The sequence below is a fragment of the Pinus tabuliformis genome, chromosome 6, assembly GCF_031772625.1.
Source record: "Pinus tabuliformis cultivar Carrire ecotype Pingquan chromosome 6, CPIR1, whole genome shotgun sequence".
NCBI lineage: Eukaryota > Viridiplantae > Streptophyta > Pinopsida > Pinales > Pinaceae > Pinus > Pinus tabuliformis.
The window spans coordinates 2,069,041,005-2,069,065,235 of NC_142292.1; the positions used below are offsets into that span (position 1 = coordinate 2,069,041,005).

The 24,231-nt window shown below is 40.0% G+C and overlaps 1 protein-coding gene across 4 annotated transcripts in view; it reads right to left on the reverse strand.

The window, feature by feature from the left end:
* The window catches only part of LOC149267521 (uncharacterized), a 473,448-nt gene that overhangs the window by 311,503 nt on the left and 137,714 nt on the right, over positions 1–24,231 (reverse strand). For all 4 annotated transcript variants that reach the window (XM_089433325.1, XM_089433324.1, XM_089433323.1 and 1 more), the window contains exons 4-5: positions 5,129–5,370; positions 4,835–4,941 (exon numbers count right to left, since the gene is read on the reverse strand). In XM_089433325.1, coding sequence (XP_089289451.1) covers positions 4,835–4,941; positions 5,129–5,370 — 349 coding nt within the window. The remainder of the gene's footprint in view (positions 1–4,834; positions 4,942–5,128; positions 5,371–24,231) is intronic.

Sequence of the window (24,231 nt, forward strand, 5' to 3'; positions counted from 1 at the left end):
ATCCTGGTTCTGATGCCGCCACCAGATCTACTTCATCCCCCGCTAATTCCATGTCGATATCAAAATCAGCATCAAACACAAGATCTTCAGTCTCGTCCACCCATTCTGATGTTGGATCAATATCTTCCAACACAATGGGATCTAGATCAGGTGTTTTGTTCATCATTTGGTTCCTCCTTAGTCGAAGGTTGTATTGCACAAAGACAAGATCATTTAACCGTTTTTGTTCCAAACGGTTTCTCTTCTTCGTGTGTATGCACTCAAAAACAAACCAATTGCACTCACAACCTGAAGCACTACAAGTTTGGCTGAGGACTCTAATTGCAAAAAGACATTAATTAGTAACTTAGTTTATAATTTGAATTGTAAATTTGTAAACAATTTTAACTTGAAAAGAAAAACAAATTGGAAATTAGAATTGCTTACCTGGTTGATCCACCTCTCTCACCATCTTTGCCAAGTTTTGCCGAAGGTACCACTTTCCATACTGAAAACAGTAAGTTGTCTATGTATTTCCAACTGGTCTGCATGGCTAGGGACCATGCGCTCCAATCAATCAATCAATCCAGCTCTGACCTCCCCATCCTGTAGATCTCCTAGCCGAGCTTTATAATGATACTTTGGGTTCAAAAAATACCCAGCTACATGTATAGGATGATGGAGTTGATTATTACATATATTATCAATGATCTCCCATATACAGCCATATTTAGCTAACCTATCCTTGTAAACTGCTCGTATTTGCTCCTTTGCATGATACATAGCCTCATAAATGTAGCCCATGGCCAATTTTTCCCCATCCACCATCCTTAACACGTTAACAAGGGACTCGGTAATTTTCACAAGCTTTATAGACCTTTTCCAAAAATAATTGTCAAACACTTTGTTTTTGGTGTCTATTCCATCTTGTCTACAAGCCCACCGAGATTCAATCCATTCATCAGAAGAAAACATTTTCTGCAGGATTTTATGTTGACCATTAAGACATTGCAATGTGAGGAAGTGAGTTGCAAATCTCGTAACTGCAGGCCTAACAAGCTCTTTGCCCCCAATGTTTTTCTTCATTAAGTTCAATATCCATGAGTGGTTGTAAATGTATTTTGTAATGCACTTGGCATGCTCTATAGTGTTTTTTACCCTCCACTTTGCCTATGTCCTCAAGCATGAGGTCTATGCAATGTGTAACACATGGAGTCCAAAATATGGTCCTATATTTGGACTCAAGCATCTTTCCAGCAATAACATAGTTTGAGGCATTATCGGTGATGACCTGCAGAACATTCTGCTCCCCAACTTCCTGAATAATGTCATCTAAAAGCTCAAATAGAAAGGTTACATCCTTCACCTTATCAGATGCATCAATTGATCTCAAAAACATGGTTCCTTGAGGGCAAGAAATAAGGAACATCCTTCACCTTATCAGATGCATCAATTGATCTCAAAAACATGGTTACTTGAGGGCAAGAAATAAGGAAATTAAAGATGGTGCGGTTCTTTCCATCAGTCCATCCATCTGACATGATGGAACAACCTGTTTTGAGCCATGACTATTTATACTCAGCCAAATGCTCATCAATGGAAGAAATCTATTTTTGCAAAAGAGCTCCCCTCAAGTCATGCATACTAGGGCCTTTGAAGCCCTTTCTTGCAGCGTTAACAAAGTCCCACATAGCTTGGTAATAAGGTGAGCGAGCAGCATTAAATGGGATATCTAAATCATACCACAATCTAGCAATGTATTGATGAGAAGTTTTTTTGCATTTTTTTTTTCCAATGTTGATCCAAAGTGGGTTGACAACTTGGCTAGGCGGAAGTGGGATTAGAAGAGGCAATGTTGGCAGAAGATGAGAAATAACTTTGGATGTTTGTTCTCTTTGTTCCTTTTGATAGTTGCCCAAAAAAAGGATGAACATAGTGAAAGGGGTCATTGGTGGAAGGGATAGAAGAGTCTTATCTCATAATCATCATACCCACTCTTTCATGGCTTCTAATAATTCCCTCTTCCTTGCAATGTCATCTTGGATAGCCTTCTCCCTAGCCTTATCCTCATGAGACTTTTCAAGCTTGGAAAGGTATTCTGCCCTAATAGGACCTAACACTGCATTTGGTGCATCACATGGCTTTACTTGGCCTCTTACCCCAGCCAAGTGTTGTTTCAATCTAAGAATACCCCCATCTCCAATAGATTTATGGCATAATTTGCATATCATTTTTCCATCAATCACATCACAATGAGCCCATGCACTGTCCTTTCCTTTTGGAGCCATGTTTGCTTGAAATAATTACAATTTGCAAATAAATCGACCATTTAAAAAAAAATTGCAGCTAAGAAACATGGAAAACCAAAGCTAAATTTAGGAAAACAAATGCACATATAGCCTACAAAATTTGATAGCATAAAACTAGAGATTTGATAGCATAGATGATAGAAGTTAGAAGTTTATAACGCATAAAAAAAAATAATACATGGACAGCAGTCAAATGAGGAATTTTCAAGTGAAAACCCTTACCTCGAAATGCAAACTAGCTTCCTTAGCCTCCTCTTGAAGATGAACTCCACTGACTGCTCCAAACTATCTCCAAAATAACTCCAACTCCAACTCCAAGCCTCCAAGATGACTACTCCAGCAAAAACTCAACACTCTCCAAGCTCCCAAGCAAACTCACAAATACTCCAAATGAGATGTGGGAAACAAATGAGAGGGAGAAGGGCCTCTTAAAGGCTTGGAGAGAGTGTTTTTGGAGGGAAAGGACCCTTACTTTCCCTCCAAAACACCCTAAACACCTTGGAGAAATCGTTGTGTGGGTCCTTCACGGCCGTGGCAGCGAACTGATTGGTTTAGGACAGAACCGGCCGGTTTGACCACAAACCAGCTGGTTCTATCCTAAACCGACCGGTTAGGACTGGCTAGGACAAAAAAACAACGAAGTGGGGAGGTAAACTGGGTTTTTAAGCCGGTTTGACCCGGTGGCCTTGCTAACCGGTCGGTTTGACCGGTTACCGGTTCAGACCAGCTGGTTTTTAAAACACTGCCTAGAATGGTAATATACATTGACTCTAGACACTAAGATGCATTAGGGGCTCAACCGTCAAGACATCACCCCGACTTTGGGGTAATGTGGTGAGTGAAAAAACCTAGAAAATTATTCGCCACTAAAAAACAGGAATAATTAACCAAGCAAAAAAAGTTAAAACACTCCAAGGTGTACTCACTTGTTGATCAAGTCCCAACACCCTAGGCTTGTTACATGGCTTTATTCATCATGTAGTGACACTTATACAATATCCCCGTAGGGTTGCAGAATCTGAAAGTTGAAGAAGAAAATGAAAAGAAGAAGCTAGAGTTTAAAAACTCAATGATAATAAGAACTCATGGTACATTGAAGCCTCTAACATATCCTCAGGCACGGAGTCTTAAAAAAAAAATCAGCTGCAACTTCAGTGGTCAATAGGGTTGAACTCTCAAATCTAGCTCATTAGTCTTCAAGCATTTGTCCAAATCATCATAAGTGCCCTTCAAGATAAATCCATGTCTCCATCTCAAATTAGAGCCATCCACAAGCTATCCAAAAGTACCCTTCCAACTCATACCACAAAACCTTGTGGCTCTAATGAGATCTCACATGTAAGCAGCATTCCAAAGTGAAAGAATTCTCATACAGCTTCAAAAGATTCCTCCAACAATACAAGTCAACTCTTTAGCGTTCTTCTAAAGTGGCCATAGGAACTCTCAAGGGAAACCATCCTCAGTCATGAGTGACACCTTTGAAAGGGGGATGGTTAATGTTGATGCCTCCTCAAAAGACATAGTCGAAGAGTCAAAATGTGGTGGTTTGATGTCCCAAGAAAAATGTAAACCAGCATTCATACTAAAATGTGGGACAACCTCATGTGGTCAGTAATGCACCAAAGGATGGACAGTCCCTTGATGTCATCTTACAAGTTTCCAACTCATTGTTTGAGTTATGTCCACATCAGCCTCATGATAAAAGAACCTCCAAAGGTCATGGAAATGACCCCTCCACATCATGTAATGCACAGCAAGTAATCCATCGCTGTCATATGACTGCCAAGTGTAGGTCAACCCAATAAGTGCAGATCACAGCTCCAAAGGTGACCAATGAAGACAACACTCTATAATCTTCCATGTAGCATGTGACAAGAGCATGCATCCATGCATAAGAAGCTCCCAAAGTTCCTTAAAGGTATCCCTGCTCAAGAGAATACCCCTGTCATCAAAGCTCAAAAATAAGGTGAGTGAAAAAATTCACTAGGGGTACCCCGTGTCAAAATGAGGTGTCATACATTTCGTACTTGGTACTGTGGTGCACAAAGCAACAATCAACTTGTGCTTTCCTCTTTTCTGTCTTGGATATAATAGAAAGGATTAAGGTTATATAGTGTTACTGATCCTCTTTAATCTTTATGGAAGACAATAACGGCTATCTCCACATGTGACACAATATCTGACATAGCTTCTGCTTTGCAATGAAGTGCACAAAGCAACCATCAACTTACCAAAAGCATAACTCTCTCCTACAAACTCCACTTCCAATTATTTTTTCTTTGTCAAAAAGCACAACAGTGAAAATCTAAGGTACTTACCCCTGATTCAGACCCCCAAAATGTTGTTAAAGCCCAAATTTGGCCGCAAAAATTCAGGACACAAAATTACGAAATTCAGAATCTATCCTAACATGGACAAAATCAAGCCCATGAGGGATACATATCAAGGTTCACAACGTTCAGATACATATCCAGCCCAGTAATACAAGAATGAGAACATGCAATTAACAATGGCATAATGGATAGGAGAAGCAAGTAGCCACTCACCGACATGTCTGAAGGAACATCAGACTCGGAGGCTTCAGAAGAAGCTGAAGGAGCTGCCTGCAAGTCATCATCATCCGTAAATTCCTTCTCGTGTTCCCAGTCTTCGCCTGCAAGAACAAATTATCAAATCGATAGAAAAAACGGCATTTGAAATCAACTGTAATAGAATGAAAAGGATTTAGTGGAATAGGTGAGTATATATTGAAAAAGGATTTAGGAGAAAAGGTGAGCATATATTGAACTATAATAATAATAATAATAATAACAACATGCCCTTTGGTAAATCATTCTCACCAGGGTTGGACATTTTCTCTTCATCATCATGGTCACTATTATCCTCTTCATTTATTTGTTTCTGCTTCCTAGTTTCATCATTCTCATGCTGTCCATCGACATCTTCAATATTGTCATTTTTTCCTTTCCCTTTCGCTATCCATCTAGCATGTCCTTCTTCATTCTTTCTGCGATATTTCATTAAGTTTTCAGCTTCATCGGTTGTTAATGTCTTGTATTGAATTTCACTTTCAAATTCATACCTACAACACGTCATAACATTCTTTATAAGGAAAATGCCCCTATTTTAATAATTAAGAAATTATATGAGATATAAAAAATATAGTTAAGTGGACACATGATCTAAATCACCATAAAGGAATTCTACAATAAATTAAGGTTTCTAGGAGTTAGACTATTTATTTATGTCAATTTGTATGTACTTTAAAATTTATTTATACTATTACGAGGAAATTTATTTATACTGTTACGAGGGCTATCCCTGTTAATTACACTAGTGTGCAAATCCAATGGATGAAGAGTAACTGTGCAAACTTAGATTTCACGGAAGAAATGGGATACTACAAGGGTTTCTACGGGGAAAGAGAAAAAGCATATGCACCCTTACGTTAAATCGATCATCATTGTGTCTATTTCATTTTATTGTTAACTCTTTGAACATGCAAATAGGCATTTCAGCTCTACCACGACTAAAAATAAAATTCCCCTAATTTAATAATTAAAAATCATACCAGATATAAAAATTATAGTTAAGTGGACACATGATCTAAATCACCAGAAAGGAATTCTACAATAAATCAAGGTTTCTAGGAGCTAGACTATTTATTTATGTCAATGTGTATGTAATTTAAAATTTATTTATACTGAAATGCTACAAGGGCTATCCCTGTTAATCACACTAGCGTGCAAAATGCAATGGATGAAGAGTAACTGTGCAACCTTAGATTTCACAAAAGAAAGGGGATACTACAAGGGTTTCTATGGGGAAAGAGAAAAAGCATATGCTTCCTTATGTTAAATTGATCATCATTGTGTCTATTTCATTTTATTGTCAACTCTTTGAACATGCAAATAGACATTTCAGCTCTACCACGACTAAAATTTACATGCTATATCCCTGCTCAACACCATTTCATAACTTTATTAGATGGACAACACAATTCTAAGAGCTACTTTAAGTCTACTCTCGAGGGAAGATATGTTTTTCATTACCCTATTTGGCTTTAGCTATCTTCGTGTTTTTACATACCAACCTTATAATAAACAATGCCTAAAGCCATCGCTGGTTAAAAAAAAAATATATACAAATAGATAATAATATAGATAATAATCCTAAACCTCATAAATTCTAAACAGATTTATTGTTGGGTTGTGTTATATTCTTTCCACGTAGTTAATAGGGGGTTTGAAGGGCACCCATAATCCCACTTTATGGGGTCCGGGGCAGCGCCCCTGAAAATTTTGGTTTTGGACCATATGTTAGGTTGGGCGGACCCACCTATGATTTTGTGCATGATTTTCGCACATGTTTTTTGGACGCGATGGTTTTCGGTCCATGGTATTGGATGTTTCAGCATGTATAAATATGTATTGTAACATTGAAAGGAACATAATGAACAATCAAGCTGGTAGTCCCGGTTTTGGGATCCAGGGAAAAATCTCTGTGCATATGTGTTTTATGGGTTATGCTCTCGCAATGTTTATTTTCTTTGTTTAAGAATTCGTATGCAGGTAATTTTGTACAGGGTTAAAACCTACATTTGGTATCAGAGTTGTTTTGGCTTCAAGGGGACGCCTTTGTTGCTGAGGGGTTTGCTCAGGCCTATGGTAGACCCTGTTCAGTGGGAGATCTGCGAGATCGATTCTGGTGGTGGAAGAAGATGGCGAGCAGTGGAAAGATAGAGATTGAGAAGTTCAATGGTCAGAATTTTGAGTTGTGGAAACTCAAGATGGAGGATCTGTTGGTGGATAAAGATCAGTGGATCGCGGTAGATCCGGGTACTAAACCATCGGGAGTGACCGATGAAGAATGGAAGAAGTTGGATCAGAAGGCAAAGAGCACAATACGATTGTGTGTCTCGAATTCAGTATTGCTGAATGTATCAGGGGAAGCTACGGCAAAGGCTTTGTGGGTCAAGTTAGGGACTTTGTACCAATCTAAGTCTCTGGTGAATAAACTGTTCCTGTGGAAAAAGCTGTATAACCTGAGAATGAAAGATGGAGACTCGGTGAAAGAGCATCTGAATGCGTTTAATACTGTGGTAAGTCAGTTATTATCTGTTGATATTAAAATTTCAGATGAAGATAAGTGCATTAGTCTGTTGTGTTCTCTACCAGATTCGTGGGATAGTCTGGTTATTGCAATAGGTAGCAATGCAACTACTTTGCAGTTTGATGAAATAGTCTCAGCCTTGCTGACGGAGGAGATGAGACGGAAAAATATGGACAACCAGAATGGTGATGCCTTGTCTGTACGAGGACGGTCCCAGAACAGAAACAAAAATAAGTCATCGAGTGGGAGATCTAAATCTAGATGGAGATCTAAATCTCCAGGAAAATCTACAAAGGTGGTGTGCTGGAAATGCGGAAAGGAAGGGCACTTCAGAAGGGATTGTAAATCTAAAGCTCCTGATAAAGGAAAGGGATCTGATGATGCTCCTTCTGCAGAGGCGAAAACCACCTCAGATGAAGGTGGGGATGTGTACTTGGCTTCTTCAAGTACACATGTAGATCATGAGGCATGGTTGATTGACTCAGGTGCATCCTTTCACTTCACTCCCCATAGAGAGTGGTTCTGCGAGTATGAGAAATACAATGGTGGTGATGTCTTCTTAGGAGATGACAGGAAGGCTAGAATCATTGGTCGGGGAAAAGTAAAGTTGAAGTTGCAAGGTGGAAGGGTTAGAACACTTCCGGGTGTTCTACATATTCTTGTATTGGCCAGAAATCTGATTTCTGTAAGCAAGTTGGATGATGCAGGTGTAAAGACGGTGTTCGAGAAAGATACCTGCAAGATGGTTTGAGGAGCACTGATATTAATGCGGGGAGTTCGGATTGGAACTCTGTACAAGCTGCAAGGTAGCAGTGTTGTTGATGGGTGCAATAGTTCTATGGTTCCTGAAAATGGAGTAGAGAATCTAGTGGTCTCTGGAGAGAAGACCATGTTGTGGCATCAAAGGCTTGGACATATTGGAGAGAAGGGCCTTCGAATACTTCATGGTAAAGGTATGGTAGAAGGTATGAATAATAGCTCTCTGGATTTTGATTTCTGTGAAAATTGTGTATATGGGAAGCAGAATCGGGTGAGTTTCCCCTCTGGTGGTAAGAGGACGAAACAGATATTAGAGCTTGTGCACAGTGATGTGTTTGGACCTGTGAAGGTTCCATCACTGGGTAAGTCTGTGTACTATGTATCATTCATAGATGACTTCTCAAGGAATACATGGATATATTTTCTTAAGAAGAAATCTGAAGTCTTTGACAGGTTTAAAGAATTTAAGGCTCTGGTGGAAAATCAGACAGAGAAGAAGATAAAGGTGCTGAGGACAGATAATGGTGGAGAATTTTGCAGCAAGGAATTTGAAGAATTTTGTAAGAAGTGTGGTATAGCACGGCAAAAGACTACTCCATATACACCTCAGCAAAATGGAGTCGCAGAAAGAATGAACAAGACGTTGATGGAAAGGGCAAGAAGCATGCTCAGTGGTGCCGGGTTAGGACAGGAATTCTGGGCAGAGGCGGTGGATACTGCATGTTACCTGATCAATAGATCACCTTCATCAGCGTTGGAGGATAAGACTCCACAAGAAGTATGGACTGGTAAGAAACCCTCTCCTTCACATCTAAGGGTATTTGGATGTGATGCATATGTACATGTTCCAAAGGAGAAATGAACCAAGTTGGATAGTAAATCTGAAAAGTGCATCTTTATTGGGTATAAGGATGGTTTAAAGAGTTATAAGCTTTGGAACCCAGTCACACGGAAGGTTGTGTACAGCCGAGATGTGTTGTTCAGAGAGGTAAAAGATGTTATTCAACATGAAGTCCAACCAAAGGAACCTGAGAAGATAGAGTTTGAGCCAAAGGAGGAAGAATCAGACTCTGTAGCAGAGGAGGAATCAGAAGATGAAGAGCCACAAACTCCGGCTGTGAGAAGATCAGTTCGAGAAAGAAGGCAGCCAGAAAGGTATAGTCCATCTGCTTTCAGTTAAAATTTTGCTTTGTCTGTTACTGATAATGATCCCAGAACTGTGAAGGAAGCAGTGGATTCAGAGGATGGAAAACTATGGAAAGAGGCCATGGTCGATGAAATGGCATCTTTGCACAAAAATGAGGCTTGGGATCTAGTGGAGTTGCCAGCTGGAAGGAAACCCATTGGTAGCAAATGGGTGTTAAAGAAGAAGACAAATGCAGAAGGAAAGGTGGAGAAATACAAAGCTCGGTTGGTAGCAAAAGGTTATTCCCAGGTGCCGGGAATTGATTTTGGTGATATTTTTTCTCCTGTTGCCAAGGTAACTTCTATTCGATTACTTTTATTTGTTGCTGCTGCTTTTGATTTTGAGGTAGAACAGATGGATGTGAAGACAACATTTCTTCACGGGGATTTGGAAGAGGAAATCTACATGAAGCAACCTGAAGGCTTTACGGTGAAGGGTAAGAAAGAACTGGTATGCAAGTTAAAGAAGTCTCTGTATGGGTTAAAACAGTCACCAAGGATGTGGTATCAGAAATTTGATACATTTATACGGGGACTTGGCTTCACCAGAAGCAAAGCAGATCATTGTGTGTATTTTAAATTAATTGGTGACCGTATTATTTATCTGGTCTTGTATGTGGATGATATGTTGCTGGTTGGAAATGACAAAGAAATTATCCAGTATTTGAAGACCCAATTGTCCTCCAAATTCGACATGAAAGATCTTGGTGCTGCAAACTATATTTTGGGCATGGAAATTAAAAGAGATCGGTCAAAGAGGAAGCTCTGGTTAAACCAGAGGAAGTATGTTGAGACAATACTCCAGAGGTTTAATATGCAGGATAGTAAACCGGTCAAGGTTCCTATTCCTGTAGGTGTGAGATTATCTGCTGAACAGTGTCCCAAGACACAAGAAGAGGAAGAGGACATGTCCCGTGTTCCATATGCAAGTGCAGTGGGTAGCCTGATGTATGCAATGGTATGTACTAGACCAGACATTGCACATGCAGTGGGAGTATTGAGCAGGTTTATGTCAAAACCTAGGAAGGAGCACTGGACAGCAGTGAAGCGGGTTTTCAGGTATTTGCGTGGCACTAGTGATTATGGTTTGTGCTACCAAGGAAGACCAGGATTGGACAGAGTGTTGGATATTCATGGCTCTGTTGATGCAGACTGGGCTGGAAATCTGGATCAGAGAAGATCTACAAGTGGGTATGTGTTTAACCTATTTGGAGGTGCAGTCAGTTGGATGAGTAAGAAACAATCTGTAGTGTCACTATCAACTACAGAGGCAGAATACATGGCAGCCACTCATGCAAGCAAGGAAGCAGTTTGGTTGCAGAGATTGTGTTCAAGTATGGGGTTAGTACAGGGAGCTATAAGAATAGACTGTGACAGCCAAAGTGCAATTTTCTTGGCAAAGAACCCTGCTTATCATTCAAAGAAAAAGCACATTGATGTTCAATATCACTTTGTGAGGGATATGATAGAAGACAGAAAGGTGTTGCTAGTAAAGGTGGAGACTTTGAAGAATACTGCAGATGCATTGACAAAATCTGTTAGCTCTGAGAAGTTCTCTTGGTGTAGAGAAGCAATGGGAATCTCAGGGCTGAAAATGACTAATCTCTCTTGTGGCCCCCTGTGGAAAGAAAACAACAAGTGGGAGATTGTTGGGTTGTGTCATATTCTTTCCACGTAGTTAATAGGGGGTTTGAAGGGCACCCGTAACCCCACTTTATGGGGTCCGGGGCAGCGCCCCGGAAAATTTTGGTTTTGGACCATATGTTAGGTTGGGCGAACCCACTTATGGTTTTGTGCATGATTTTCGCACATGTTTTTTGGACGCGATGGTTTTTGGTCCATGGTATTGGACGCGATGGTTTTCGTTCCATGGTATTGGATGCTTCGGCATGTATAAATATGTATTGTAACATTGAAAGGAACATAATGAAAAATCAAGCTGGTAGTCCCGGTTTTGGGATCCAGGGAAAAATCTCTGTGCATATGTGTTTTATGGGTTATGCTCTCGCATTGTTTATTTTCTTTGTTTAAGAATCCGTATGCAGGTAATTTCTGTACAGGGTTAAAACCTACATTTATATGGAAGAAGCAAATGCAAGATGCGTCACATAGGTAGCAAAGTGTCTTTTGCATAATTTGAATCACATTGGCCTTACGATATAACGTTTGTAACATTAATGTAATAACACAAAAAACCTGAATTCAATTAACAATACTTCACAATAAAATCAACACTCTGTATATCAATAAGTATTGCTGCCCTTCAAGCAACCATCATAGAGACACACTTAGTTGGCGTGACTTGTTGTTGCGTGGATGAGATTTTCTATTTATCCTGAACATGCTATTTCCTACTCATCAGTGACATTCCTGTGCTCATCAGTCATTCACAAATAGTATATCATTTCCCCATGCCCCTAATCTTAGATGTGCTACATGATATTTCATGCTGCTTTGATTAGTGGTTGGTATGGTTTCATTGCTTAACCTCCTCAATTGAAAATGACACTAAGGTTTCATTTTGCTGTATAGATGTTGACATTAAAGGAATTTTTTTTATCACTTTTAACTTAATAAGAATGTTACCATGTTACTACTTCTAACCACTAGGACATAATTACTTTTGAATAAGCGTGTCATTAAGCAAGACCACTACGTACTATTGGGTTGAATAGCGTGAACATATCCTTTCCATTAAACACTATTCATTTTCCATCCCATCCATAAGAGACAGAATTTCCCCTAAATTATGGTTAACTCACAAAAGATCATCCAAAAAGGGTCATCGAGAAAGATAAAAATAAAAATGCAAGCCTCAAAAAGTCAAATCAAGCCAAATAAAAGGCTAAAAAGATGAAGAGAAAATAAACTCAAGAAAAAAAACTACTTCATCATGCCACCCCCCCTTCCTTCAACAATCCTAATGGCTAGACACCTATCTAAAGAAAGAGGACTCAACAAAAAAGCCAAATAAAATAAAAAATAAAGTACGGGGAAGTGTGTGTAGGCTGAAGTAGCAAAATTTCCCTCTCAAGGTGTAGAAATTCTATGTAGATCTGAAACTGTTCATGAAATTTACTCAATCATTTGACTCAAATGCACTCTACTCATCTGCGGAAAAGAAATTCACGATCTAGAACACATATCATAAACATGCACAAATATTTAACAAACATACACAGAGATTTATCTAGGGGAAATAAACTTCTCAAATCCCCTTACTATCTATATGGCATTAATCAAAGAATAGAGAAGAAATACAATGTTTTCTCAAGCCTGAGCACATCGTGCAAGTGTATAGTCTATCCCTCTACCTGACTAACTGAGGCTGGCCCAACACTTAGCCAATTTCAAGCCTTCCCAAGCTCCTAATTCCTTGCGTTGTTCCCTTGGGAACTTGCCCCTGTTTTATAGGAATTTCATTCCAAGGAATTGTTGAAGAAAGTGTAACTAGGTTCAATCTTCATAGATGTAATTTTGATCTTTGTACTTGTAAAAGAAAAGAATTATTATTTTTGTCGTTATCAAGAATGGGTTTCTTGCCCATTTGATAGGTCAGGCACATGTTTAACTGCTTCTAGGAAAGTCAAAGAGTCAATGAAATTGTTGACAACCCATGTGGGAATGTTAAAATATGTAAATCTATGTATTAGAGTCAAAAAAATATGTCAAAAGAGATCCTCCAAAGCAAAGACAAGTCTCCTCTTCAAGTCAGCGCAAACAAATGAATTTTTGGTGCACTTAAGGACATGTCGGCCTTACCAGCTCAAGTCGTCCCAAATAGGAGGGACAAACTCCTATATATAGGTCATTTCGACCTCACTGATAGACCATCAAGCTATCTCTGAAATTAGCGAGGAAGAGAGTCCAAAAGGAGGTGTGAAGAAGAGAAAAGGTTGCTTCTAGACTGGCGAAGGAGAGAAGAAAGAAATCCGAATTTTTGGGACTGTTTTATGGCTCTTTTCTATCACACTTGCGAATGAGAAAGGGCTCATTCTGCTGCTACATCAGATCTGCAATTGCGGTCATAAGAAGCTCAATTGGGCTAGAAGAGATCACCAATCAAAGTCTCCTCATCAAGCGAAGAAGGGGACACCTAAAGCGAAGGAAAGAAGAAAGTAAAAAGGTCAATTCCAAGCCCTAGATCAGCCACACGTGCGAAGAAATAAGATCTGCAAATAGGGTTAAAAGGGTCAGCCTCTAACTCCCAAATATACTGGAATAAGATCCTCTCTCTCCAGTGTAAATATCAAGGAGAAGGAAGATTGCCAAGTGAGGTAGAGAAGGAAAGGAAGACACCAAACAAGGGGTCTCTAAGGAGACATAGGGTTTTTGCAATTGCAGGAAAAAGAGCAAAATGTCATCAATTGTCGGAAGAAGTACGAAGGAAGAGATCAAGGTGCACTGCAGAAGAAGGCTTTGGTCAAAGAACATAAGGGAAGGTACAAAAGAGAGACTGTGTCTTGTGCCCGGAGGATCTACTGGTCAAGGGTCTAGGGTTTGGCATTTGTCAATTGAAGCTTCAATAAGAGAAATTTGCAAAAGGATTTTCCTCTCTAGGAGAGAGAAGTTTTTCCCTGGTTGAGAGCCAACATCTTGCATTCTTGTCTCTTTTGTTTTGGTAATTGCTTGATGAAGTAAGAGAACACATTCTAATAATAATAAGAGAAGATTGTGCTAATAAGAAAAATTAAAAAGTAGCTCACAAATAGCTATCATCGTCAGAAGAATCTCATCATACCTAGATGCCCTATATTCTTCAACATGGTATCAAAGCTAAGGTGACACATCAAGGAAGGGCATCTCAAGAACACATAGAAGATTGAAGAATTAAGATCAAGAAGCAAGGGCACACAAAGGTGAAACATCAAATCTACAAGCAAGGGTTCCAGATCCATCAAGGACAAGGAGGATTACCATCTCCTCTTCTAGAACCATCAAGAAGGTACATCCAAGAAGGGTTCACATCAAAGACACATCATCTTCAAAGAAAGGTACTCAGATCCAGGCTCATCATCAAAGATCTCCAGATCCTCACAGGGAGAATTTTTCATCACCAAGCAAATCTCTCGTAAGGCACCTTGAAGGAAGCATCTAAAAAGTCAAATCATCAAATATTCAAGGAAGCAGCAAGATCTTTTCACAACAACTCTCTCAAGTGAGTATTTTTATGTCCTCTTCTGAACATATCAAAATTTCTTTTGCAAGGAAGGCAACAAATTGGTTGGGACTGCTAATTTCCTTGCATGGAAAAAGATGATTGATCTACTTCTCAAAGAAAATGAACTTATGGACTACATCAAAGGGAGTGTCATTGTTACTGCTAAGGAACAAACTCAAGCCCTAGCAAAGTCTAATAAGGATGAAACAAGGGCTCAAAGCATTTTGATAGAATCCATCAAGGACACTCTCATTCCTTATGTTTCCAAACTTGAAACATCTAAAGAAATCTATGATAAGTTGGTGGAGCTATTCTCAATTAGTATGGAGAAGTGATATCGTTACGTAATGAATTCTATAAAATCAAGATATCCAAGGAAGAAGGAATAGCTCCGTACTTCATGAGGTCACTGAGATGAGAGACTAGCTACAAGAACTAGGAGAAGTTATGTCAAATAGAGAGATGACAATTGTGGTGCTCAATGCATTACCTGAGGAATGGGGCAACTTCACATCAAGTATATATGCCAAGAAGGAAGCCACCCCATTGAATGAACTTTGGTCTCTATGCCAAAATGAAGAGACTCAACTCAAAGCCAGTGATGATGTGGGATCAAAGGAGCAAGCATTTTCTACTATGGCCAAGAGAAAAGGAAATTTTGGCAAGTTTGGTTCATAGAGAAAGGGTAAAAGAGATATGTCCAAAGTCCAGTGCTTTGGCTGTTGATGCTAGCCTAAGCTGCAGATACCACAATGGTGCAGCCTAAGCCGCATATACCCACAGTATGCAAATAAAATTGCATGTCATATACATGTCCCAAGATTAATCACCTGATCCAAAGTGAAAACCTTCACAATTCAAGGTTTAAGGCCCCTTAATTAAATCCTTAAGTGGAAATATTTCATCTAACTATACCAAGATTAGACTTTGGGTTATTTTCCACCTCCACGCTTGTTAACCACACCCTTTGGTTAAACCCCAAACCTAACCCATAAAACCTTAATCCTGCTTTATTTATATTATAACCCTCATATAATAGAAATACACATAAACCACACTTAACCTTACTTTTCTACCATTCGACGACCTTGCACATATACCAATGTTCTCTTTATCGCGTTCAACCTCCTTCTTTGATTTCACCGCTTCAAATCAATGACTATCGCGCAATCTCCAACTTTAACCCATTCATCCGCCGAAACTCAATGAAGATAAACTTCTTTGAATAACTCATCGAGTCCGCCAAGAATGTTAACCTGCATGCACTTCTCCACGCGATTATCGTCCGATTAATCACCGAATGAATGGTCACGATTATCGGAACTCAACGAGGTTTTAATCCTATTGTATAAACTCTCATCGCGTCCATTTTTAGAATTAACCTCCGCGCTTGTTAGCACGCAATATCCGTCCGATCAATCACCCAACGGAAGGTTGTGATCTATCTGGACTTCAACTGGATTAGATCATAGTTCATAACTTTCTCGGGTTAATTACCGCTTACGATTTTGAGGGCGCGCGAGAAACAGCTTTCCATTACGAAAACCGCTCCGTCCTTCTGCTAACACGTGGCTTAATCTCCGCCGCTCAACTTCTTGACTTCATTTGAGCGATAAGATCTTATCCATCTATCGCACACAACCTCGTCCGTTGATCTGATGGATTCAACGATTCCTATGCTTTGTTACGTTATTTTTCTCTTTACTGTGTAATAGCCCATTAGGCCTTCTGCCTGTGTATTCGCCTTATGCCTTCATATGTTCTGATCTCAATCTCCGCCCGCGCCTTTACACTTACTTTGTAAACCTTAGGTTTTAGTTATAGTTATACCTTCACTGTAACCTTGAAGGTTCTCTCCAAACTTGTCTGTGCGCAACCACGTAACGCACTCCTCTGTTTCTGTACACCTGCAACCTAAGTTACGCAAGTTTACTCTAGTTCACACACAGATTATAATTCAATTACACAACACACACCATATAAACTCATAATCGAGTTATCTGTATTAATAAACAAATATTTACACAGTGAATTCCTTCTCGGCCTGATCTTCTATATCAGTGGCCTTTTCTCCCTGCGCGTAGGCTTACAGTCAAACTCTAACCTCTGAACTAACTGATTGACTCTCTAATTACTCACTAACTACTGACTCTTTCTGCCTTTTAGGCTTACATTTATACAAAAGGTTCTGTTGAACTAATTCTAGTTCAGATCCTTAATATGCTGAACTAAATCCTAAATATCCTCTAAGTCCACTATTGGCTCCTACTTATCCCTAAGAATCCTCTCTAGCTCCTCGAATCATGAAACCACTTTCTACTCTGAGACTTACAATTGATTTCCAACTCTCTCATCATCATTAATCACTCATGTTCTCCTACATTCGAGAGCATTTACAAATACCCTCACAATATCTAATTAATTCCTATTCTAATCACTCAAAACATTCATGATTACATACATAGGAATCCAACTTCCTTGAAAACACAAGACTCCCTATGTCTACTAAAATACAATGATATTTCTGAGTCAATGCTCCTGCATCAGTCTCCAAAGGTAGAAAACATTCGTGATCTCCTGATCATGTGTCTTCATATGTTGTTAGAAAAACCTCTAGGGTCCCAAACTTTAGTTTGTAACTACCCAAATGCCTTGCACCTTTACTGTTGTTCTATATTTGTTGTCTTCTGGTTCATCTTCCTCTCTTCAATTAGTTTTAAATTCTAATTGATCACTCCTACTGTCATTTTCCTCAATCTGGATTGTTTCATCATCAACTGCCATAATTCTTCAATCTCCATCTCCAGCACATCCTTGGGCTGGTACATACTCTGCCACTGCATCTCACTACACATTGTCCATTCATATTTAAACTGCTAATTACTTTCTTCAGTTTCTTCTACTTCAGCTTCTGCTATTACTCTTGAGATTGCTCTAGGTTGATCCAGGTGGATGTTGGTGGCCACCCACATATCCCACTTGGACCCCCACAACTGTCTCTTTCAGTTTTTCAGTTTTTATAATTGTAGCAAAATTTACTATTTTTAGTAGTTTTTCGGGTCCTAAACTTCCGGAGCCGTTTTGAGGCCCTAAACGACGTTTTTTGGGAAATCTACCGCCAACAATTTTTTTGTCAAAAAATCGTCTTTTCCATCGTAGTCCTCAGAGAGATCTTTCCAACGGGCTATCATGCACGTCAAACGGAGATAATATGACTAATTCACGACCCCGAGAAGTTGGCTATCCAACTCACCCCAACGGGGCCCACAAACTCTTGGTGTTACATCTCCTCGGGTTAGGGTTTTGGTTGTTTAGGGTTTTCTCTTATTGTTCAATAATAAAAAGGCCCTTGAGCCTCATTGTAAGACAGTTCAGAGGCATGTAGCCACCACATCTCTTCTCAGAGATAAGCTACCATCGCCCTAGCTGGTTTATTTCCATCACTGTTTGTAAGCATATTTCAATATTTTACATTAATGAAATGAAGTATTATTTCCACTGCATATCTGTGTTTATGGTTATCTCTGTAATTTGTTGCGTTCCTGTTTAAAACCGGATCACAGGTACTGTTGTAGATATTGCTTCCACCCAAACTTCTTGAATATCCTTGAAGATATCTCCCTCTGCAACATCTAATTTCTGCTTTGTCTGTAAATTTACTTTTCAATGATTTAATGTTTTCATTCCATGGGCTAAGTACTATCATGGAATCTTCCTTTTCCTCCTTTATTTCACTGTTCCCCTGTGCCAAATATTCTCCAGCATCTGCAACAAAACCTGTAATCATAAAACAATTGTTAAAATAAAAAACGTAAGGCTTCTGTGCCTTTTCTTCCTTTGGCAGCAATTCAGCTTGATGTTCTAATTTTTTCTCCTCTATCAGCACATCAGTACGCTGATTCAAATTCTCAAAAGAATTCACGAGACTGTCATCTAGTCTCTCCTTCACACCATCTGCTTCAATGATATCTTCTTGTTCTTTTCCACTATAGTAAACTTCTTCATTCTCATTCAGCTCTGATTTTAAAACCTGAACACTTATTCTTTGGTTTTCTAGCCTTTTCTCCAAAATACTTATCTCATGCCATAAATTTGCCATCTCACTTGGGATTTCTCCTAAAAGCTATGTACAATCCTCACTATCTTCTTCTTTGCCACAAGTATAATTTCTTGGTGACACTACTTCATTCTCTATCAGAATAAAATTATGATCCTCCATCTTTGTGATAGTTTTAGATGTCTGCTCATCACTCTTCCTCTGGCCATTAAAAAAATCAATTCCTCTTTGTCCTTACTAAGCAAGGAACTTATGCATGATTAAGAAAGATCGACTTGTGATTGGCAATCTGCAACTTGAGAGAGGTTTGCAGTTGGCACTAGGGTTTTGCATTAGAGTCCCATGGCGGGACACGCGGGGGGGGGGGCACCACTCCCTCCTACAGTCAGGTAGACATAGAGGGAGGCAAAGAGGCAGGAGGGAAGCATTTCAAAAAACCGTCGGAAAGGATTTCAGAAGTAAGAGGCAAGGAGACAGTTGGAAGAAACGAATTCTAGGATCAAGAAGGGAATCAACAGGAAACAAGTAAAGAAAAAGAGAAGGGAGGCGGCAATAGGAAAACAACTTCCATGAGAACTACGGGAGTCTGTAAACCCAAATCGATCATCATTCCCCGGGTCATATTAAGTGATCCAGCGATTCAAGCGCATAGGGACCATATGAAAGAATATGCGATCATTTGTAAGTTCATGGGGCTATGGCCAACGAAGAGGGCATTACATATCTGGATTAGAAGCCATTGGAAGCCAAAGGGAGAAATACATTTACATCTGGGTTCCAAGGGCTTCTTCACAGTGGTGTTTGCAAGCCTAGATGATAAAGACAAAGTTTTCGAAGGGGGGCCTTATCTCTATGCTGCGGCAAGACTCTACATGCAGCCATGGATGATGAACTTTGTCCTGGAACGTGAAACATTTATTGGATTAGACTATACTCATTACCTCTAGATTGCTGGCAACCAGAATCTTTGAAAACCATAGGCAACAAGCTGGTGTATTTTCCGAAGATATCAGAGGCAACCCTCAAAGGTAAATATACCTCCTTCGCCTGAATATGTGTGGAAATGGATCTGTTTGGAGCCCTTCTGGAAGCAAAAATTTTAGAGGTATATGATGAAGAATGGGTGCAAACGGTGGACTATGAGCACATATCTTTCAGGTGCCACAAATGTCATGAACACGGCCATCTATTCAGAGACTGCCCAACAAACAATATGGAAGGCAATGGGAAAACCTCTTTGGATAGAGATCACGAGGGTTTCACCAAGGTTGGGGGCAAAGGGAAAGGGGGTAAACGGCCACACAAGAAGATCAGTGAAGATAGATACACAAGACACAACAGTTTCAAAATCAAAGGAGAACGTGGAGACAGTCCAGGACAGGGAGAACATATTTAAGGAGCAGGATACGGAAGCTGAAATGGAGGACATCGCAGTAAACAACCAGCAGAAGGAGGATCTACCAAGTTGCATGGAGATCAGTAAGGACCATGAGATGACTCCAAGTGAGGCAGGAACAGAGGACCATGAACTACAGGAGACTCTAGACAGGGAAAATCTAGATCTAGAAACATTTCTAGAACAAGGAAAGAATAAAGGAGTGGACTCCTTGCCAAAAGAATATTATGATCGAGTTCAACAGCTCTTTCTATGGAGGGCACAATCAAGAACTCACAGGCACAATTTCCAAAGAATTCAGGAAGGAAAAGAGGAAGGAAAAGACAGAATGAATTGCTAAACGAATGTGGAAAACCACTGATTAACTCAGGTAAGATGAAAGATCTTACCAGTTATTCCTTTACTAACCTTTCTTAATGAAGCTCACAACCTGGAATATTAGAGGTATAGGTAGTAGAAGGAAACAAAGGAATCTAAGCAACAGAATAAACGAAGAAAAACCAGACATGATCTTTATTCAGGAGACTAAATGTTCAATGGATAAAATAAGAGAAATTCATAATAAATGGTTAATCAAGTATGAGTATTTAGAGGTTAAGGAAAATAACTCAGCAGGTGGGATTCTTACGCTCTGGGATCCACAAAAATTTGGAATCCTGGATGCTTCATATCTTTGGTGTGTAATCTTGTAGGTGATAAGGAGACATGCATGATAACAAACGTTTATGGACCTCAAAAACAAGCAGATAAACTCAAGCTTCTTACCTACCTAGAAGGTCTAAGAGAAAGACATTCCAATATGCCTTGGATAGTTGCAAGTGATTTCAATATGATAAGATCTCTCTCAGAAAAAAAAAAAGGAGGCACTAGACAGCTAGGCAGAGACTCTGAAGCCTTCCAAGATTTCATTATGAACATGGGACTAGTGGATACTGAGACAATAAATGGAACCTTTACTTGGAACAACAAAAGGGGAGGGGCTTCTCAAGTGGCTTCCAAACTTGATAGATTTATTGTTTTTGAGGATCTCCTCCTCACAAGACCAACCATCACAGCTTCCATTCTGCCCTTTGGAGGTTCGGATCACTGGCCAGTTCAGCTAGAAGCTACCTTTATGGGCACTCCGAGAAACAAGCCCTTCAGATTCGAAAATGCCTGGCTCTCACACCCCAAATTCATCAGTAACATTGATAAATGGTGGAAAGAGGAGTTGAATATTCAGGGTACTAAAATTTCATGCTCCAGCAGAGACTGAAACATATTAAATCCAAACTTAAAGCTTGGAACAAAAAGGAATTTGGCGATATCCTCAAGGCCAAAATAGAAACTGAGCAAAACTCCAGGAAATCAATCAGATCAATATCACAGAGGGCTTCAATGAAGAGAGGTAAAACTAACTAACTCTTTGCAGGAAGAATGGGAGGATCGATGCTTACAAGAGGAAATTTTCTAGAGACAGAAATCTAGGATTCAATGGATCAAAGAGGGAGAAAGAAATACAAAGTTCTTCCACAAATCCACTATGGCCCACAGGGCACACAATAGAATCACAAAGATTAAAGATTCTTAGGGTATTGAGCTTGTCTCTCACAAGGACATGGAATCAAGTCTAGTACAACACTTCTTCAATATTGCAAAGGAGCCAATGGAGGATAGATCTAGGTTCATTGATCAGTTCACCCAGTACATTCCTAAGTTGGTTACCAGAGAGGACAACCACAATCTTAAAAAGCCAGTCTCGAAAGAGGAGCTCAGTGAGGTGATTAAGGAAATGCACAGTGGAAAAGCACCAGGCCCGAATGGTTTCAATGTAGACTTCTTCAAAGCCTGCTGGGAAACAGTGAAACAGGACATCATCGAGGTTGTGGAAGACTCGAGAAAATCCAAAAAGGTTCTGAAAGCACTGAATGCTTCTTTCATAGCTTTAATCCCCAAAAAGGAAAATGCTATAAATCTGGATGGATTTCGACCCATAGTCTTATGTAATGTGGTGTTTAAAATCATCTCCAAAGTGATAGCCAATAGACTCAAGCCCCTACTACCCTTCCCTCATCTCGGAAGAGCAAACAGGCTATGTGGAAGGAAGACAAATTCTCAACAACATCATCCAAGCACATGAGGTGGTACATGCTCTCAAATGCAACAATCAAGCAGGTATGATCATTCAATTGGACCTTGTGAAAGCCTATGACAAGCTCAGCTGGTCTTATATCAGAGCTATTCTAAGGCTTTGACCAAAACTGGATAAGATGGGTTATGGCTCTAGTTACCACGACCAGTTTTTCCATTCTGCTTAATGGAGCTCCTTCAAATACCTTCACACCTTCCCCAGGGCTCAGACAAGGAGATCCGCTCTCACCTTTCCTCTTTGTCCTCATGATGGAAGGGCTAGGTAGGGCAATCAAAATGGCAAATGTTGAAGGTAGAATTCAGGGTATCAACTCACCTCGGATGGAGAGGCTAACACTCATCAACAATTTGTGGATGATACTATGTTGCGGGGCATACCCACAGTTAGGGAAGCAAGAGCAATCAAAAATATCCTAAATGACTTTTCTATGGCAGCAGGTACAGAGGTAAGCCTCAACAAGTCCAAAGTTTTTTTCTTTAATACTAATATTGCTATACAAAGAAACATTACCAGGATTCTTGGTTTTCAAAGGGAACAGTTCCCTTCCAAATATCTTGGCATTCCTCTCACTGAAAAACCTCTAAGCAAGAAAATATGGGAACGAATTTTAAATAAACTTCAGGACAAGATCAGAAAATGGACATGCAGATCTTTAAACTTAGCAGGGCGACTGGTGCTCACACAAGCAGTCTTGCAAGCCATTCCCATTTTCATGTTTACAGCTCTCCCTGCTCTTCAAGGTATTAAGCGGCAGATAAGGAGCATACAAAGGGACTTTCTATGGGGCAGAGGAGAAGAGAAAAAGAAGTGGGTTTTAGTTGCCTGGGACAAGCTCTGCAAGCCCAAAAGCCATGGCGGCTTGGGGCTGCATGATCCGGAGACTCTCAGCAAAGTTTCAAGAGCTACGCTTTGGTGGAGATGGATCAAGGAGCCGAATGCCCCCTGGGCCAAGCTTTGGAAACAAAAGTATGCCAAGCATTGGTAGGAGAAGGATCACATTAGAATGTCAGGACAAATCAAGGGCTCACACATTTGGAAACTTGCTTGGGAGAATAAAAGCATTGTTCAGCATCACTGTTTCTCGATTTTGGGAGGAAAGCTGGCAACAGGAACCCATCCTATATAGGAATGAACTGGAAGCCCTCAAGAGAGACACAGATAGCAAAGGTCTGGTATTGGTAAAAGATTTGTGGGACCAGGGAAGGAATAATGAAAAATGGAGGAAATGGAAGGATCTAAGTTACAGTGATGAGAGTCCTTTGAAGGCCAAGGCAGATGCTCTTACGCAGCACTTAAAGCATAGACGGATTTTGGTTTCCTCCTCACCTAACCAATTAATATGGGGGAAGAACAATGAAGGCAAATTTAACCTCAAAGAGGCAAAACAGGCAGTCACAGGATTCAACTTTGTGAATACTGATCAAGTCTAGAAGGAGCTTTGGCAAACTCCTCACTGGATGAAAATAAAGTTATTCATCTGGCTAGTGCATCAAAGAAAGATCCTAACTTGGGAAAACCTCCTAAAGAAAGGCATCGTTGGCCCTTCTAAATGTCACCTATGTGGCTGACATGAGGAAACGATTGAACACCTTCTCAACCTCTGCCCTTTTTCTGCTAATGTGTGCAACTGGGTAGCCTCAATCTTCAGACAAACCGACAGGGACAGTCTCAGCATATCCAACACTTTGAAAAACTGGAGGAAGAACTTCTCAGGGAATGAGATCATTAACAAAGCCTGGATGCTGGTACCAGGCTTTGTCATTTGGAATGTTTGGAAAGAGCGCAACAGGCGAATCTTCAAAGATAAAGCTAGCGAGCCCCAACACATAATCGATCAAATTCTAAAACAGCTTAAAGACACAGTAAAAAGCCTATTGAGGTCACTTCCTAAGGATCCTCCTCTGCCTCAAGAGGAGAATATTATACTTAATTTGGGACTCCAATCCATTAGTCCTCAAGGAATAATAAAGGGAGTGAGAACAATAAATACAGGGGCCAGTAGTTGGAAGCCCCCTCCACAGGGTTTCTTCAAGGTAAACATTGATGGAGCTTCTAAGGGAAACCCAGGGGTAGCTGGCTTTGGAGGTGCCATAAGAGATCATCAGGGGCAAACAAAATACATCTTCCATGGCCACTTGGGGA